Below are 17,351 nucleotides of genomic sequence, written 5' to 3' on the forward strand. Positions count from 1 at the left end.
TGTGGCGACGGGGGGAGGGGTGTCCGGCGACCCGGCCGCAGGCCTGCCCGGGCTCGGGGGTGGGAGCCTGCCCGGGGGGTCGCGGTGGGTGACCTTAATGCTTTTTATTTTTCTTCTCAATGGAGCAGTGGGGAGAACATGTCTGGGATCAAGAGAGTGATCGCGGAGAAGGACCCCGACTACGAGGAGATCACTGTCGTGCATCCCAACAAGCGTTACAAAGCGGCCGAGCAGTCAGGTAGGAGCTGGCCGAAGTGAAGGGGTCTCCCGGCGGGAATTAGAAATGCTGGGGGTGTGCGTGCTGCCTGCGGACGGGGCGGGAAGGGGCCGGGGTAGGAGCTGAGGGGTCGGAGGAAGGGAGCTAGCGATACCTCTGAACTACCAAACGAACGTGTGATTGTCATACACGGTGCGGTTCCGACCCACTAGCTGAACCGTAAGTAAGGTGTGAGGACACAGGCTTTGGTGCGTGGTAGCAGCTAGAGCACGAGCCCTCCAGGACCCCAGCCCTCCAGGGCCCCAGCCGTGTGCTTTGGTTCCCGTTGCTTGCTGAAGTATTATTTGCCGATGCATCTTCCCAGCAGTTACCCATGCTGAGATGTGCTCCTGACTGTGCACCTGTTTTGCAGTTTCCAGAAAGATTATCTGGTAGTTTGGGGGATACAGGTCGCAGCACAGCATGGCAGGGGGGGAGCAATCCATGACCCGGCAGTAGGAATAAGAGAAGTCCACAACCCTGTGGTAGGTAGAGTGGCTCTCGGAAGGTGACAGATGTTTGCAAGAGGAGTCAGATAAAGTGAAAGGGAGCAGCATAGAAGGGGTCAGCTAGGGAGGAGGAAGGGGCTTTGAAAGGTGCAAGGGAGGAGGAGGAGCAGGAGCAGCTACTTGACTGAACGAAAGGTGGATAAAGAAGGTGTAGTGTAGAGAGTAGCTGGATGAGTAGGTTTGTGTTTGGCACGCTTGGATATGCTTGCTTTGGGAACCAGCCTGTTGGCAGGGTGCCAGGGACAGGTTGCAGTCATCTCTGGGCAAATGAGAATAGAGCTTCTTGCCCCTGGGACAGGGAGTAGGCTAGTGATTTTTGGCATAGCACAGCTAGTGAGAGAATCGTGATGGGAGGAGCTGACAAACAGGGAGGTGAGAAAACCGAAGCTGGCTGTGGGATCTGAAGAAGATCCAGGAACAGAGCAGGATGCCAGCGCTGCCAGTTGGAGTGGGACAGATGATGGCTTTGTGGGTGATGCTTTGGACAATGGCATACAGCTGGACAGGTCTGAGGAGGCCGAACTCTGAGTTGAATGTGTTGCTGGGCAGGTCCTGTCTGCCAGGTTGGTTCGGGGCCCCAACAGTGAAGCTGTGCTGGAGCTGGCCGTGGCAGAAGAGCCTCACCACTCCCAGCTGCCTGCCCTGCCTGGCTGCCAGAAGTTGCTACCCTCTGTGGTGGAGTGTCCCAGGGACTGCAGACAGATTTTTGATCTGCTTCTGAAGCAACTTTTCAGAAGGGCTTAATAATTAGCAGGCAAAGTCTCAGGGCCTTGCAAAACTGTCCTTGCCAAAGTGAACTTTGTCTTCTCCTCCAAATTGACTTCTTTCTTGCTCTTGTGGAAGATCTTGGACTTTCAATACAAGAATTCCTTAAGTATGCAAATTTCACTAGCACGATCTTAATTAGGGACTGTGGTTGACACTAAGCTGGGAAAAATATAAAAATAAAGTGTTCTTAAAAGCCTCTGTAATGGAACCACAAATCCTAAAGTGCTTTAGTTATCATAATGCTGGTGTTGCATAGCATCAATCTCGGGAAGAGATGCAGTTGTCCCTGTCTGAACTGTGTGTCTCATACCTTAACCTGTGCAGGTTTATTTTAAGTGTAGCCTTACATGTGAATTTCCTAGGCATGGTGTTCATGGCTGGAGGAAAATTATATCCCTCTGGTATTTAGATTTGCATTACTCACACAGGTTCAACCGTAATTTTTTTTTAACGTTGGCTTTAACTATTTCTGGTCCTAGAATATACATATATATGCACGTGTATCTAGAAATAAGTAAAAATATTTAGGGTACCCCTGTTGCATATACAAGCATCAGCTGCCTTACTCCTGTTACAGGTACCTGATCAGATGGTAAGATTATGTATGCTAGCTGGAGCATAGCAGCAAAGTCTTGACTTGCTTTTGATTTATTTATTCTTTCTATTGGGATATTAGAAACCTCTTCAAACAGCTATGTACCCTTTAGTAAAACAAATGCTTCCTCTGAAGCTCAAAACAAAGTCTTGCTGCTGTTGCCTCCTATTCCACGTAGAAACAATGTGAGACCTTTTTCAGAGGCACCCGGGCTGTTTCTCTGGTCTGCTTTGCAGTGGGGTCGCTGTACTTCTGACGCAGGCTGGAGGACCTTTTCCGTGCTTTCTTCTAGAAGTACAGTTCCTGCTTTTCCAAGTTCTTGCTTAGAACTTGATAAAAAAGGTGTTGTTTGAACCCCCTTGATATAATCGAGGTGATATAAAGGAAGGGAAGTATTAAAGTCTACAGTAGGTGTAGAGCAAAAAGAATTGTTCTTTCTGTGTTTATACGTGTTTGAGAGAAACACAATGAGATGCCAATTTAGTTCTTAGCTGCTAATTTCCATAATGTATTTGCACAGTTTGAAATATTGAACTACTTGCTTTCTACCGAGGTCAATAAACTACTGAAAGGCTAACATTTTTTGACTGCTGTGCTGGAAGTGGGTTTTGTAAGAGGTAGACCAGCTTTCGATACTGTAGTTTCCTTTGTGGGTAATAAAAGGCTTGTAGGCGCTCCAGAGCAGGCTGCGCTTCACGCCAGCGCTGAACGTATAAAGTACTAGTTTGCCTTATTATTGCTGCATGATGTGGTGTAAATTTCCTGGATATGAATCGGGCCAAAGAGAGCAGAAAAATGTACGTAGCGTTCCAGTGTACTCCTGCGCAATCGCAGCAGTAACTGCACTTGGCCATAGTACTTTAGAGTTTTCCTTTTACTGTTTACAGCTTTACTGAGACAGAAGTAAACAAACTGGTCCTGTTCTTCCCATCTTCTGTTATTTGTCATCTCAGACCTAAAAAGGGAAAAAATAGCTCTCTGCATAAGCCAGCTTTTAAAGATACATGTGGTTTTTGTTAAGACAAATTACTTACTTTTGCAGAAAGATGATCCTTCCCTTTTTTTGTATGTGCTGAACTTACTATCCCTACACTTCTCATTCCATGATGATTTGTGATGTTTATGCTTTCAAATAGAGCCTCAAAAATAGAAATATGAAACTTCCTCCTTCTTTATTTTCCCTGTGTGGCCTTGTACAGCTCGAGATGTTGCTGTGCAGAAGATTGAGACAATTATAAAAGAACAGTTTGCCGTCGAAATGAAGAGTAAAGAACATGAAATTGAAGTTATAGATCAGGTAAAAAGGTTTTGTTCTTAAAAATACATAAGGTCCTGGTGTATTGGGGTTTGGAGGGATTGCTGCAGTGGTTACCTGTTACTATATGTTATCTCTTCTTTTTGTAGCGCCTGATTGAAGCAAGAAGGATGATGGATAAGCTGCGTGCTTGTATTGTGGCTAACTATTATGCATCTGCTGGTCTCCTTAAAGCTGGAGAGGTAAAAATTGCTTTGGGAGTAATAAGATTTTAGGGGACGTTTTCAAAGGACGATGTGTAGTTCACTGGTTGTTCAGCTGATATTTGGTTTTGAGATGTGATTTTCTGAAATGGTGGAATACGATCTGCAAATGGGGTGGCAGTGGGAGAGGACACCTGTGCATCACCAGCTGGGCCTCAGGTACTTGGCAAAGTCTTCAAGGAGCAGTTGAAAAGTCATTCAGCAGCCCTCAGTTCTGGTTTCTGAAATGCTCTGTGCTTTTTTTTTTTTTATCAGTTCTTGCACGAGAGCACCTTGCTTCTCACACACTGCACAGTTTGTCCTTGCAAAACCATGAAAAGTGGGGAACATGGTTTCCCATTTTGCAAGAAAAGAGTGGAAGCAGATGGATTTTGGAACCTCTCAGGAAATAAAAATCAAGACTTCTTGAGGCTTGGGCAGTGCCATGACACCATCCTCCTTTTACCCTGGCAGCCAGTCTGTTAATGATTTGGTGAACAGACTGATGGCAGCAATAAAGCCTGAGATAAATCAAGGAGATATCACAGAGAGATTAAAAATTCACAACAGGATTAAAAAAAAAACCCAAACCCGAGCCCTGTTAGTGAAACCCCAGTTCTGAGCACTCTGTCCTTAGTGGGCTGGTAATTGCAGGGTGTTCATGGCTCATGCGGACTCATGCAGATTGGCGTGTAGTTCACTACCAGCATAGGTATTTAGTTAGCATCTTTCAGTACAGGGAGTTGATCTAATTTCCAGTAAAGATCTGAGCTGATTTTTGGAAGCTGTAGGTGGATGCTGCAGACCTGGGTTTTACTCTAGTCCCATGAGAATTTCTGTTCAAAGCAGTGGCTCACACTGATCCTCCTGGTTTTCCTGTTGTGGTTTCCAGAAGACTTGGAGTGGGGTAAAAATAAAAAGGTCTAGCTTGTTTTTCCCTCACTGAACTTAGACTGAGCAGCTGGAGTTGAAAAAGGTTGTGGTAGTATTGGGAGGCTTGGAGATCCCTCTTTCCGCCCCTGGATTTTTGTGTAGGCAGTTGAAGAACATGAGCTAGATTCTGATCTTTGAAACTACTTTCGTTCAGCGTCACCGTGTGTCAGCAAGAGCTGTACCATCCCCTGTTCTTTACTCGTTCTGCCATGCAGGGTGTTCGGTTTTTCCTTGCTGATTTTCATGCTTGCCAGAAATAGCAGCTTTTGTAATTGCTTCAAAGCATTCACAAAGTTTACTGGCGCATCCTTGCTTTGTTTAGTTTTCCTGTAGTTTTTATGAGCTAATGTAGCTGTATCTGCAATTACATTTTTACTTTTTTTTTTTTAAGTCCTGGTTTGCATGCAGGCTCAATCATTTCTGGTTTTGTTTTGAAGTTGTTCCTGCTTTCAATTTTCTTTGTTGCCTGATTTTAATGTGTGCTTAATGTATGTTTGACTTGGCAGTGAATGATTGTCTTGTTTCTGCTTCTGGTAGAATGGGAGTCTTTGCAGTTTAATTCAGAACCTCTAAGAAGATGATTTGCAAATTTCTAACCTGTTCTCATAAATATAAACAGTTCTTCATCCCAATGCTTGCTGGGTTTTGAGGCTTATGATTCTGTATAGTTAGTTTATTATGTTTTCCCACAAATTAGTGGACAAGTGTTGGTCATTTTACTTGACTAGAGGTTTTAAAAAAAGAGAGAGGTTCTTGGTGGTTTGATTTGTGTTTTGGGGTTTTTATGGTCCTGTTGTGTGTGTGCCTCTGCTGTTGGATATATGGATATGACTGTCATAAGCAGGTAATTGAGAGTTGGTAATTGCTTCACTTATGTACCTAACAGACAACTGGAAGGAAAGCTCTCAAATGAAACTTTGGAGTCCCAGGTGGGACAATGTTTAACTCCACTACTTTTACTACCTCTCAGGGGCAGTTCTGCTGCTCCATAGTGGTCCTGGTGTCTGTCCCCATGTCACCCCCTCAAATCACGTTGGCAGAATTTTGAATCAGGGAATTTATATGGATTAAAAAAAACCCTGCAAAGGAAAAAAAAACCCAAACAAAACCAACAAAAAAACCAACCAAACAAAATAATTCCAAATCAGTTTCTTGATTTGTTTTACTTTGTGACCTGCCCCCTCCCCATGAATTATTGTGCTGTCCTGGCTGATGCGGGTGATTTGTGCAGGGAAGAGGAAAAGCTTCTTTCAGCTGGTACTGCCTGCAAGAAAAGGAACTCTAGAGTGAGTCTGTGGCTTCAGGAGCCAGAGTGAGTCTGTCTGTTGGTGCACTGCTGCTGGTAAGAGGGGTGTTTCTGCTGACTTGTTTCATCATCAAACCAAGGTGATGGGCAATACTGGTGACTGGGAGAAGTGGCCAAGGGACACTTGCTTTGAGTGATGAGTGTTTTCCTTGCTGTTTCTGAAGTTAAAACAAATGCAGGAGAGAAAAAAAAAAAAGGGGGTGGGGGTGGGGCAATGGGCTTTGTTACAGTAATGAAAAAAACAAAAGAGATTTAAACATTCCTCTGCCCTGTCCTCCCCCTTGCAGGTTCAGGAGGATCTATGTTTAGCTTCGAGATGTCCATTTTGAGGAAAGTTTGCAAGCATGCCTAAGCACCTTATTCTTTATCCTCTGTTACGCTTTGGGAGCAGACAGGGTGCTATGTAGCTTGCCTCATAGGCATTGACAAGACTGCCAGGGAGTATCAAACCTAAAGAGCCTGATGCATTTATGTACCCTGCTTGCCTGCAAGAATCGGGCAGCTGTGGCCTTTCTATGGTAAAAGACCGTAGGTGTTGGCCCAGGGAGGGAAGACGTTATTTTCAAAGGGACGTTATAGGTATTTGAGCTGGCTGCAGTCCTTTTCATAACCAGGTGGGTGTCTGAGATCACAGGGTCTAAAGGAACAGATTCAGTGTGGGGTGCTGTTTCTGTAGAACCATTTTAAGCTTTTATCTTCCGCAGCATATGTTTTTCCTGCAGGGCAGCTGATTAAATATTTGTTCTTTCTTCATACATTGACCTTTTCTCTTCTGGCACAGTTTTATTTTTACCTGGACTGCAGGGAAATAGTAACCGGATCTGCCTGACCTCTTTGTTGCAGGGCACCAGGTCATGTGATGCAACAATTCTTAATCACCCTTCAATCAAGAAATTCTTGGAATCTCCCTCTAGATCATCGTCTCCAGCTAACCAGGGCTCAGACACTCCATCTGCCAACCACTCCGAGAGTGACTCGCTCTCTCAGCACAATGACTTTCTCCTGGACAAAGACAATAGCAACTTGGATGCAGACGAGCGGCTGACAAACAGCCTGGACCAGAGACAGAGCAGAAATACTGGCCGGGTAAAGTAAAACTCGAGTGGTGGTCAAGTTGTTGGACGTGTGTGCTCTGTCTGGACTCAGTGCTGGCACCAGGAGCTCTTCATGTTTTCACCCACCTTGCTGAAGATCTGTTTCTTACCCTCTCCAACTGCTTGCTCCCACTCTTTCAGCCTGGCTTTGCTGTAAGGCCAACTGAAGTGTATGTAACCTGGGTAACTCTTTTAACTCAGTCATGGCCAGCAGAGAGGTCAGCCAGGCAGTGGTGGTTGGTAGCCTCTGGGGAAGGAGGAGTTTCACAGCTTGAGCAAAGGGTTTTGCTGTGCAGATGGAAGTCAGGTCTGGAAGGGTAGAGCCTGGAGAGAAAAGCCAAGATGTGTCATTCCCAGCAGAGTTTTTAAGAAGTAATGCTGCTGCCTGTCCTTGGGTGCCCATGGGGACTGCATTGCTCAGAGTGGTTGAACCACTGGAGTTTGGGGTTTGGCCTTCTCAGCAGACTGTGGTGAAAACATAGTCACGCCGGTGGATTAGCTCACCCTGGGAGCATGAGCTGGTAGAGCCTGGGTGGATAGTTTGTTTTTCTCTTGGTGGTGCTGCTTGCAGTTGTGCTAATGTTACTGTTTGCTTAACTCAGCCAGACTGACCCGGGTTAAAAATGCCTTTTCTCATTGTGTCCCTATACTTTTTTCTGGGTTCTTTGTGACCTGGATCCATTCCCTTTATGGCTCGCTGTGCAGCTTCAGAAATGCTAACTGTTCGCTGCAGTTAGCTCCACCAGGGAGGCTCTCTCACTGACTGCAGGTGAAATGTGCCTTAGTAGGTGAGATGAAATTCCTCTGTTTCCTTTCAGTTCTTTTAAGCTGTCGGGCCTGCCAGAGGAGTAGAGCCTCTAACCCAAACCAGGGATGGGTATATCTCTGCATTCTGCAGCTGAACAAGTTGTAATAACATGGCAGAAAGAGCATCGATTTCTGCCTCCACTGAGCAGCATGACACCCTTGATAACAGGGCTGCAGTTTGCTGAAATCCTGCCTAGGGTCTATAGCAGAAGGCAGATACACAATGTGGACCCACCTATATCATAAACCACCAGACCAGTGTACTTGTTTCTGCACTGGGGGCATTGGTGGAGCAGTTGTGTATGTCTTCGACCAATGCAGCCTGTGGCCCAGAGGTGGCTGAGGGAGTGATGAGGAGCAGGAGCCATCCCAGTCTTCTGTGGCTCCTTGCTTCTTTGGGGCATCACTGACTTAACAGAGGAGTCATAGTGCTCCCCACGCTGACCCTCGTCTGATGAGTGCTGGGTGGATTGCGCTCCAGGAAGCTGCAGCACCAACCCTGTTGTTCGTGAGAGAACAGCAGTCTCTTAATCTGTCGGCATTCGCTTCATCCAACAGTCATAAAAAAGCCTTTCGTTGCCATGCAAGCAGCGGTGCAGCCCGCGCTGGCACTGTGGGCAGTCATGGCATCGCTTTACCAGGGAGTCTTGGCCACTGCCTGATAGCTGAGGTTGTGTTACGAGGTTGCTGGATTTATAATGCCCAAGTATTACAGTGGATTTGTAGGCTTATCCAGATGTTGGTGATGTGTTATAGCTGACTGCTATCCCTGTTGAGTTGGAGCTGAATTCTTGTCTCAAGCCCAGCCTCAGTTCTTTACTAGGAAGCAACACTTGAGTTCCTCAAAGCAGCAGAGGCTAGGGATGAGAAAGATTCAGATTTTCAGAAGCCACTCGTGGGAGATTTAGCTTTGTTTCTGATTAGTGACCAAAATGATGCCACTCTAGCAGTGCTTGACTTTTTTTCAGATAGTGCAGTGGCAGTGCTTTTGAAATGCAAGCTGAAATCATGGCTCAGATCCATGGTATGTCGCATAACGTACACTCAGTTAAGCCATGCAGTGTACACTTGGCTGGGCAGCATATCATTGTTGCGTGCCTGAGTCGCTTAAACGTGCCTAGATAGCAATTGAAGTATTTTTAGGGATGATTCATTGTTGGTCTCTCATTTAACTATGCAGGTTTACTTTTTTTAACAATACCTTGCTTTTCTAGCACCAAACAAAGTGATGTTTAAGAGGAATGTTTGGTTTTTTGTTTGCCTTTTTGTTTTCTTCCCCTACCCTCAGGACAGTTCGGGTGTTTCAAGCTCTCAAAAACCAGGACAACGAAATGCCGGACTGTCAAATGATGAAACTTCACGACTTTATGTGAAGAAAACGATTGTGGTTGGCAACGTCTCCAAGTTAGTATACGGAGTCTGAGGGATGGTCCTTTATTTCAGGATTAAATGGAATAGGAGGTTAAAATTAGGAGACAAATAAAATTGCTAGGCTGTCACAGTATGAGGTATTGCTTTTGAATAATCACTGTATGAAAGGCTACCCTCCTCAAGTGTCCACGTGATTTTTTTGTGGGATGAAAAGTGTTTTAGTAGTTTATATATTTTTATATAAAGGTTTAAAGATCTGTTTCTCTCAAGGGGTGGCTTTCAGCCTGTTCTGACCAGTTAGAAATCCCAAGTTTTTCCATGAAAATTTGGAAAAGCAAGTTGTCCTGATGGCTAATTCAGTGTGTCCATAGGGACAGTGTGGGGTTTTTTTTAAACAAACAAACAAAAAAAAACCCCAAAAAACCCAAACCACCAGAATGAGGAAAATTGTGAAAGTCCAGCACAGTCTGAAGAAATTAATTTGTGCAGTTTTTATTTATAATTTTTTCCCCAAAAAATTTAGAACAGGTAAATAAATATACATAACTTCTGAACTTTGAGGAACTTGGTGAAGAAAAGCATTCATTTTAGGAAACTATGGACAAGCCCAGGTTTTAACTCTCCACCATTGCACTACTCAAGTCAGTCTTTTCCTCTTGCATAGAAAGTAGCAAACATTTGCTGACGAAACTTACAGTGTTAGAATTGTCTTGAAAATCTGCCTAAGTCTGGGCCTGGAACCAAGTATTGACTAAAGTTTCTTAAAAACTTAAAATACAAAAAATAACAATTCTTATGGTAGCAGAGTTGCTGATGTTGTGTTTTGGTGCAGTTTTATTTCCTGATATCTGACAATAAGATGGGGAAAGAGATTTCACAGTGGTGGAATGTTAAAATTAAGTATTTCTAAATAAGTGCCAAATGTTTAAATGGACAAATTTCATGTGGCAGTTGTGCACTAAAATAGAGGAAGTGTGTTAGAAGCATAGAGTGGTTTATGGGACCTGTATCTGGTTTTGGATGACCTGTCAGAGTAAAAAACACACAGGCATTTTACCATCCCCAAATTTTTTGCCTAATCTTGCCCAAAGTACTACTTGTGGTATTTATCTATTTGGGATTTTTATTGTGCATTTGTTTTGTAATTTCTTTGCCAGGTACATTCCCCCTGACAAGAGAGAAGAAAATGATCAGTCAACCCATAAATGGATGGTGTATGTCCGAGGCTCTCGGAGAGAACCCAGCATAAATCATTTTGTCAAGAAAGTTTGGTTCTTCCTCCATCCCAGTTACAAACCTAATGACCTAGTAGAAGTGAGGTAATAATGAATTATTCTAGTCAGTATTCCAGTCTTTATGCTTGCAAGGCTTACCGTGCCAAATTTCTTAGAAAGTTAGCAACTTCTTTTCCTTGTTTAGTATTCCATGTCTGTCTTTAACCTCTGGCTTGGCTTGACTTACTCCAAAATAATAGGAAAAATAAATTTGTGTAGCAAATGTGCCAGACAGCTGTGGGTTTTATTTGTTGGGGTTTTTTAATTTCCTACTGAGAAAAAGCATTCAGTTGCTGCATTTCATATTATTCGTACGAGTTTGTGCATCTCCTGTATGTGTTGCAATGCTGTGCAGGTTAGATTTCTGTTGCTAAAAGAGATGTTTTCTACGTCCCTTCCATTCCAGTGTGGAAAAGAACAAGGAGTCTCAGAAAGCTGTTTTCCCCACAGTTTTAATAATACATGTGCATTGGGCAAGAAATTGTGTCCCTCTCCCAAATATTTCTCCACTGTAGTGAGATCAGCGGCACTGGCTTTATGCTTCAGGGTATTTCCCATCAGTGTGGTGGTGCTGGCCCTACAGAAGCAGGGCAGCTTTTCTGCCCTCTCCCAAACCTGTATTCAGAGCTGTAACCCTCCTGAGATGAGCGGGGTCAGTTCTCTGTTGACCGCTGCAGGCAGGGAAATGCCCTGTCAGTATTTCCTTCTCCCAGCTTTGGACCAAGAGGGTGGGAGGATGCCTTCCAGCTACTTTGTGTCTTCCCAAAGAAATTTCTCTCCACAGAGAGGGTGGGGAGGCTGCCTAGGTACAGAGTGGCAACTTAGTTCTTGCAAACTTAAACTGCTGACAGGCAACTCCAGGAGGACTTTTATCTTAGGTAAGGGAGTGTTGATAGGGCTCAGTAATGTTTCCGAGAAGGCAACCCTGAGCAAGTTGAAAACAAACTTCTTTGTATTTCTTGTATGACATAACTAAAATGACACTTGATTGCTGTCTTTTTGTGCCTTTCTCAGTTTCCACTATATGAGGTCAGTGTTGGTATTCTGTTTTAATCCCATCTGGTTAATTGATTTCTTGTTACACAGTTCCAGTCATCATAGTGACCATTAATGTTCTGGACTAAAAACAGCCTTTAACTTTCTTGGGTTTTGTTCCCTTGCAAAACTACATTTGTTACATTTACAGTAACAACAAGCTGAAATAACAAAGTAATGGTAAATGTTAAGAGATAAATACACCCTCCTTTCCCAGCCTGGAGAATGACTGTGGTTGAGTTTGCTTTTCATTGTTGTCTGTATGCTCTTCCTCTGGCGTTCTGTGAAGCGTGTGCCTTCTTGCTACTGCACAGGGAATAGCAGAAGGTGATTTCAAAATGCTGCATTGAAAACTCACCTTAAGCTGTGTCCTAGGAGCTGACTTGGGGTTTTTTTGAAACAAATGTTTTTTATTTGGCATTAGAGCCTTTTTTTTAAGGTGCTTGTTTCTTGCATTCTCTCATCCAACAGTGGTTTACCATTTTCTTCCCTGTCCCCTTGTGCAAAATAAAAGTATGTTTTCAGCTGTCCAAAGCTGTAAAATTCTACTTTCTGGGATTGCATTCTGTGGTGCATAGCAGGCCTAAAGATAGCTTTAGTTGTTAGCTAGAAAAGCAGCCTTTGGCTTTCTAAAGAAGAGGTAGGTGAAAGCTGTACCACTTCTGCATCCAAAATGTGAACCGCTATTTGTTTCCAGAGAACCTCCATTTCACCTGACTAGGAGAGGCTGGGGAGAATTTCCAGTGAGAGTCCAGATACACTTCAAGGATAGCCAGAACAAGAGGATTGATATCATACACAATTTGAAGGTATTTGAACAAAATATTTGAGAGAAAGACAATTAAATGAGCTCTCTTGCAGAATCTAGAAGAGGCTCCACTTGGGTGTCTGCCTCTCTTGTGTGTGTGTGTGTCCTGCTGGTTATTTGCACATGAATAGTTGAGCTGGAGAAGGAAAGCCTCTTACCCTGGCTATTTTGGAGTTGATGTGGTAGCCAGGGAACCCAGCCTTGCAGAAGCTGGAACTGATTCTGCTCAGAGCAGCAAATCGGTTACCTGCTGTTTCCTACAGTTTGAGATATTTGTCGTGCTCTTACTGGCTTTCATTTGACAGGGTGCTGCAGGGCTGTTTTTCTGTTGGTAAAGTGATTGCTGTATCTGCTCTGTTCCTTCAGTGCTTGCGTGTATTGGGTAGAGATTCTCTCTTTTGTTAGAGTGGGCAGGGAGGGGCCGAGATTCCCCATTTGCTCCTTTTTTCCTTTTGAAGTGAGTGTTATTTTTCAACTCTTTTTATCAGTCCTGCAACACTTAGTAGGATTTGTAGTATGCAGTATGCAGCAGTCCTGGAAAACTAGGCCATTGCTCTTGTTTTCACTAATTAGTAGTCCCTACTGTTAGTGGAATTAAGTCCTGAGCTGGTTTAGTTTCCCATTTCTTTGAGCAGCATGATTAGTTGTATTTAAACTCTGCCTGTATTAATGAATTTCATGCTAACATAGATACCTCCTCACAACCCCAAATACAGACAGTAGAGAAGGTTGGAAATGTTCCCTTGGAACTTAGGGACATTTAATGCAGACGATGAGTGAAATATAGTTGGAGAGAGATAACTGGGGGAGAAATAGGTACCAGTATGACGGCCATTGTGCAGCGAAGGAAGCTCAGCCAACAGAAGAAAGTTGAGCCAGTCTGTTGCACGCAAGAACTCAAATCAGCAAATCTTTGCTGTTTGTGGGGTGAGCCTGTGGCTGCTGTGAGTCGATAGAAGTGAGCTGAGCCTTCCACAGCTGGCAGCCTGTCTGCCCCTGAGCTCCAGGGCACCACAAGTCTGTCAAACCCAGCTTCTCTATATAGGTATTTTGATAGATGCCTCTGGGATTTTCTGCCTCTTTATCAGCTGGTAATCAGTGTAAAAGAGTGATTTAATCAAAAATTATGGTGTAAACATAGCCTTCGTGCTGGTCAGTTTAAATCTGATTTTTTTCCTAGTATTGTTTCATCATATTGACATCAGGAATAAAAAAGGACACTCTGAAAGACTCCTCTTAGACTGAAATAACAGTTCCCCAACAATCTCATTGCCTTCAGCTTTTGCTCCTTCCTCCTTCAGTGCGGGCTTTGGGTTGCGGTTGCCTTTTTTGCAGAAGAGAGGGTACTTAACAGAGCGCACAGATTTCTGACCTGGTGGCCTCAAAACTTTGGAGCGCTGCTGCTCAGCTTAGTTTCAACTTTTTCAAACAGATTGTATTGTAAATTCTAGCTAAGATATTGTTTTGCCCTAGTTAATATAAATATATTGTATTGTTTTACCCAGTTGGACAGGACCTACACAGGCCTGCAGACACTTGGCGCAGAAACGGTAAGTCAGTGGGTCATGGGTGGATACTGTACTTTGATTATCTTACGGATGTTTGAAACGATATACAGGATTATGTACTGAGTCAGACCCACTTGACTTCACAATTTCTGGAAAGCAGATTTTTGCTCTCTTGTTAAATGAAATGATGATGACACCTTGTCACTATTCATGACAACAGTAATTTTTTTCCCCTTTCTAGTTGGGGGAGACTGTTTTCAGCTCTTCTTTCATAAAGAACTTAACTTGTACTACAGTTTTAATGTTTATTTCTTTGTGGAGCTTCTGGTACCAAATGCCTTGATTTGCATTCTGATGTGTTCCTGTGCAACCCACTGTAGGTGACCCTGCTTTAGCAGGGGGCTGGACTAGGTGATCTCCAGAGGGCCCTTCCAGCCCTGACCAGTCTGCTGCAGATCTCATACATAAAAGAATTTAAGTTAAAGAGATCACCTAACTGTCCTGCTGAAATTTTGCAGTATGTTAAGTATTTCTAAGTTTCTGCATCTGTTGAGATTCAGCATCTTTGTGGAAAATGAACTCTTAAAAACTTAAAATAGGTGAATTAATAACTCAGTTTGCTATATCTCTAAAGGTGGTTTTTTTATTATTTTCCCCTTGTTGTACGTAGTGAATGGAAATTTTTGTGGTGAAATTGCGTTACTTCAGCTTTTCAGTCTGTGGAGAAAACATTAATGCGAGATGTCTACTGTGATTAAAGAACACTTTTGAAGAGTAGATAATGTGATGTGTTTCTTAAGGCCTTATGAAAAAAGGCAGAAAAGGCAAGCTGCAGTTTTGTGCTTGTCCCTAAGGGGGGATGCTGCCCTTTCCTTAGTGGGATGCTTGGAGCTGGGCTCTGTATTCCTTCCAGTGTTCACTGCTCAGATTTTCACATGGACTGAGAAATGTGCTATTTTACTGTGGAGGTTCAATGTTGCAACATTTTTTGTCTTAGCTCAAGTGCTGCTGGACCTCTGTGAAATGTTCCTGAAATGAATAGAAATGTTGTACAGAGGTGGGGAGCGGAAAGGCAGAAGTTTCTAGACATTAAAATTAAAAGAAAAGACATAGTTGTTTTCATTTTTTGTATCTTTACTTAGCCACCAAATATTAATGTTGTCCTTTCTCCTCTTTTTGGAAGGTAGTGGATGTGGAGCTACATAGGCATTCCCTTGGCGAGGAGTATCTCTTCTCCCAGTCTTCAGAGTCTGACCTTTCTGACGTTCCTACATCTTTACCACTGCCGTTGAGTATCCCAGCACCAGTGAAAGCTTCTTCACCAATTAAACAGTTGCGGGAGTCCAGCCCAGATGCTTCTGTGGACAAAGGTAAAGCGAATGGGTGTTGGTGAAATTCAAATTCTTGGAACTTCAGCTCTTCTGGATACCTCCTTTTAGTTGTTTTTGTGCCTTAAAGGTTGCCAGTGCTACCTGCTTATTGCTCAGTCTCGGCGATTGTTTCCTCAATGTACTCTGAAATGTAATTCAGAAATTGTTACGGGTTTTTTGGGTTTTGGTTTGGGGGTTTTTTGTGTGTTTTTTTTTAATCTGGAGTTTGAGTGGGCTGTTTTGCTAGATGTAGTGAATATGGAGCTTTATGCAGCAGATACAGTTGGAAAAATGGTTGTTGGATAGCACTTATGGTTTTGTTCTTGGCAGACTGTTTTCAGAGCGGTTTTTAGGTTTCTGAATTTTGGGGGACTGTGTACGCGTTTAAGGGATTGGTCTAGTGCTGTGTTCAGTTATATACGTTGGTGCCTAACATGAGTTGACCTGGGGAACACAAATGACTACATAACTGTGGTGTTGGACATAGAGACTGAAAAAGATGTAGCGTATGTTTGTCTGACGGGTGGCATCTGTGCATGTCATGGTCTCATTCTCCTTCCCTTGTAAGGTCAGGAAATGCACTGCCCGTTGCAGTGGGGCACCACTTGATGCCTTAGGATCATTTGCAATGCCTGAAACAAGCTAGTGCTGGCCCCTGGGGCACACTGTTAGCTTTTTAGTTCATGTGAGGTAGGAAAAACTGTGCCTCTGTTAGCATTTAACTTTATTTTCTAAAATACGTGGTGTCAAGGCTTACGTGACAGACCTTGGTTAACTGGGCTGAGAAAGAAGGGTGTCTTCTATGGTTTACACATTTCAGTGTGAGAAGCTTGCTGGAAACAGCAACTTTATGTTTCAAAAAACAGCGGCGTGCAACATGGTCTGATGCCTTTCATGATTTCTCCTGGCACTTCTGTGTTCAAGGAATGGCTTTAAGCTGGTGTTGTGCATGGTGTGCTTTCTGGTAGGTGCCACGATGCTACTGGCAGTGTTCTGGCTCAGCAAGAAGAATGTCCACTGTTTAAATGCAGTGTTCTCTTGTGGCCAAAAAAGCAGAAACACAACCAAATTTTAAATTCACAGGCTTTTTATTTGAACAGGAAGATATGCAGCACCTTTAGGTGAGCACTGCTACAGCCAACAGGAAGCAAGTAAACCTGCCTCTTCCTTACACTGACAGGCAGTGGCTTCTCTCGTCAGCTCCAGGTTAATTGATCTCCTTCTGCGTCAGATAACCCAGGCCAAAAGGCAGTAGGTGTTCTCCTTGTGCTCTTACTCGAAAAAATGCGCTGTGAGATGCTCTCCGAAGGAGGTCCAGCCTTAGTCTTGTGGAGCCCTAACTGAGGACACTTGAAACTACCAGCAGCTTTTGGTCAATGGAAAGGTCATTCCAAGAAAATGCTTAAGAAGTGGCTGATCACCTGCCACAGCTGAACAGGCTGTGCACAGTAGCGTTTTAGTCTTCTGTTCAGAGACGAATCCAACAAGCTTGCGCAGGAGGAACCCCCTACCCCACTTTCTCCCTGTTCAGCACTGCCCGCCGGTTGTTTTTCCTTCCTTCAAGAACATGTTTGTCATACCTGAGTTTTGTTTGTGTGGAGAAGCACAGTAAGGAATTAGATGTCTCAGCCTAAGAACTATTTCTCTTGTTTTCCCTGTTTTAATCAGGATTCCCTGGGAATGCTGAAACCGAAAGACATGCCACGTTTTATTCCCTGCCATCTTCGATAGAACGGACTCCCACCAAATTAGCCACACAGAAAGTTGCCTTTGGCTCTCATGGAAATTCAGCCTTTCAACCCATTGCAGCTAGCTGTAAAATAGTGCCTCAAGGTCAGAGTCCAAGCCCTGCAGAGTCACCAGGAAAATCCTTCCAGCCTATCACCATGAGTTGCAAGATTGTATCAGGTGAATGTTAGTTTACTTATCCCAGTGCTTCACCCTGGAAAACGAGAGAGTGAACCAGTTGGACTTGTTTTGTGTCCTTCCCCTGATTTCCTGCCAATCTTTGAACATTGGGCAGTAGGAAACTCAATGATAAGGAGCTAAACACACTTCTTAATGTTCAAGAAAAAAAACACACAAGTGTGAAATGCTTCACGTTGGATCAAAAGCAGGATGAGAGCTGTTCTCTCCCTGTTCTTGAATGCTTTTAAGTACGAAAAAGATAGAAAGATAGACTTTAGCTGGACTGCTACCCACAGAAAGGCCCAGGCAAGG

The 17,351-nt window shown here is 43.7% G+C and overlaps 1 protein-coding gene across 9 annotated transcripts in view; it reads left to right on the forward strand.

Moving 5' to 3' along the window:
- Positions 1 to 17,351, forward strand: part of YEATS2 (YEATS domain containing 2) — a 49,983-nt gene that overhangs the window by 493 nt on the left and 32,139 nt on the right. For 3 of the 9 annotated variants that reach the window (XM_040612626.1, XM_040612631.1, XM_040612629.1), the window contains exons 1-10: positions 16 to 238; positions 3,328 to 3,425; positions 3,533 to 3,625; positions 6,708 to 6,950; positions 9,054 to 9,169; positions 10,294 to 10,455; positions 12,143 to 12,254; positions 13,759 to 13,803; positions 14,945 to 15,131; positions 16,800 to 17,039. In XM_040612626.1, the coding sequence (XP_040468560.1) occupies positions 139 to 238; positions 3,328 to 3,425; positions 3,533 to 3,625; positions 6,708 to 6,950; positions 9,054 to 9,169; positions 10,294 to 10,455; positions 12,143 to 12,254; positions 13,759 to 13,803; positions 14,945 to 15,131; positions 16,800 to 17,039 (1,396 nt within the window). In that variant the 5' untranslated portion in view covers positions 16 to 138. Of the gene's footprint in view, positions 1 to 14; positions 239 to 3,327; positions 3,426 to 3,532; positions 3,626 to 6,707; positions 6,951 to 9,053; positions 9,170 to 10,293; positions 10,456 to 12,142; positions 12,255 to 13,758; positions 13,804 to 14,944; positions 15,132 to 16,799; positions 17,040 to 17,351 lie in introns of those variants that run through there. The other 6 variants (XM_040612624.1, XM_040612623.1, XM_040612627.1 and 3 more) reach the window with 4 other exon arrangements.

This window comes from Falco naumanni, chromosome 13 (genome assembly GCF_017639655.2).
Source record: "Falco naumanni isolate bFalNau1 chromosome 13, bFalNau1.pat, whole genome shotgun sequence".
In the NCBI taxonomy this organism is placed as follows: Eukaryota; Metazoa; Chordata; class Aves; order Falconiformes; family Falconidae; genus Falco; species Falco naumanni.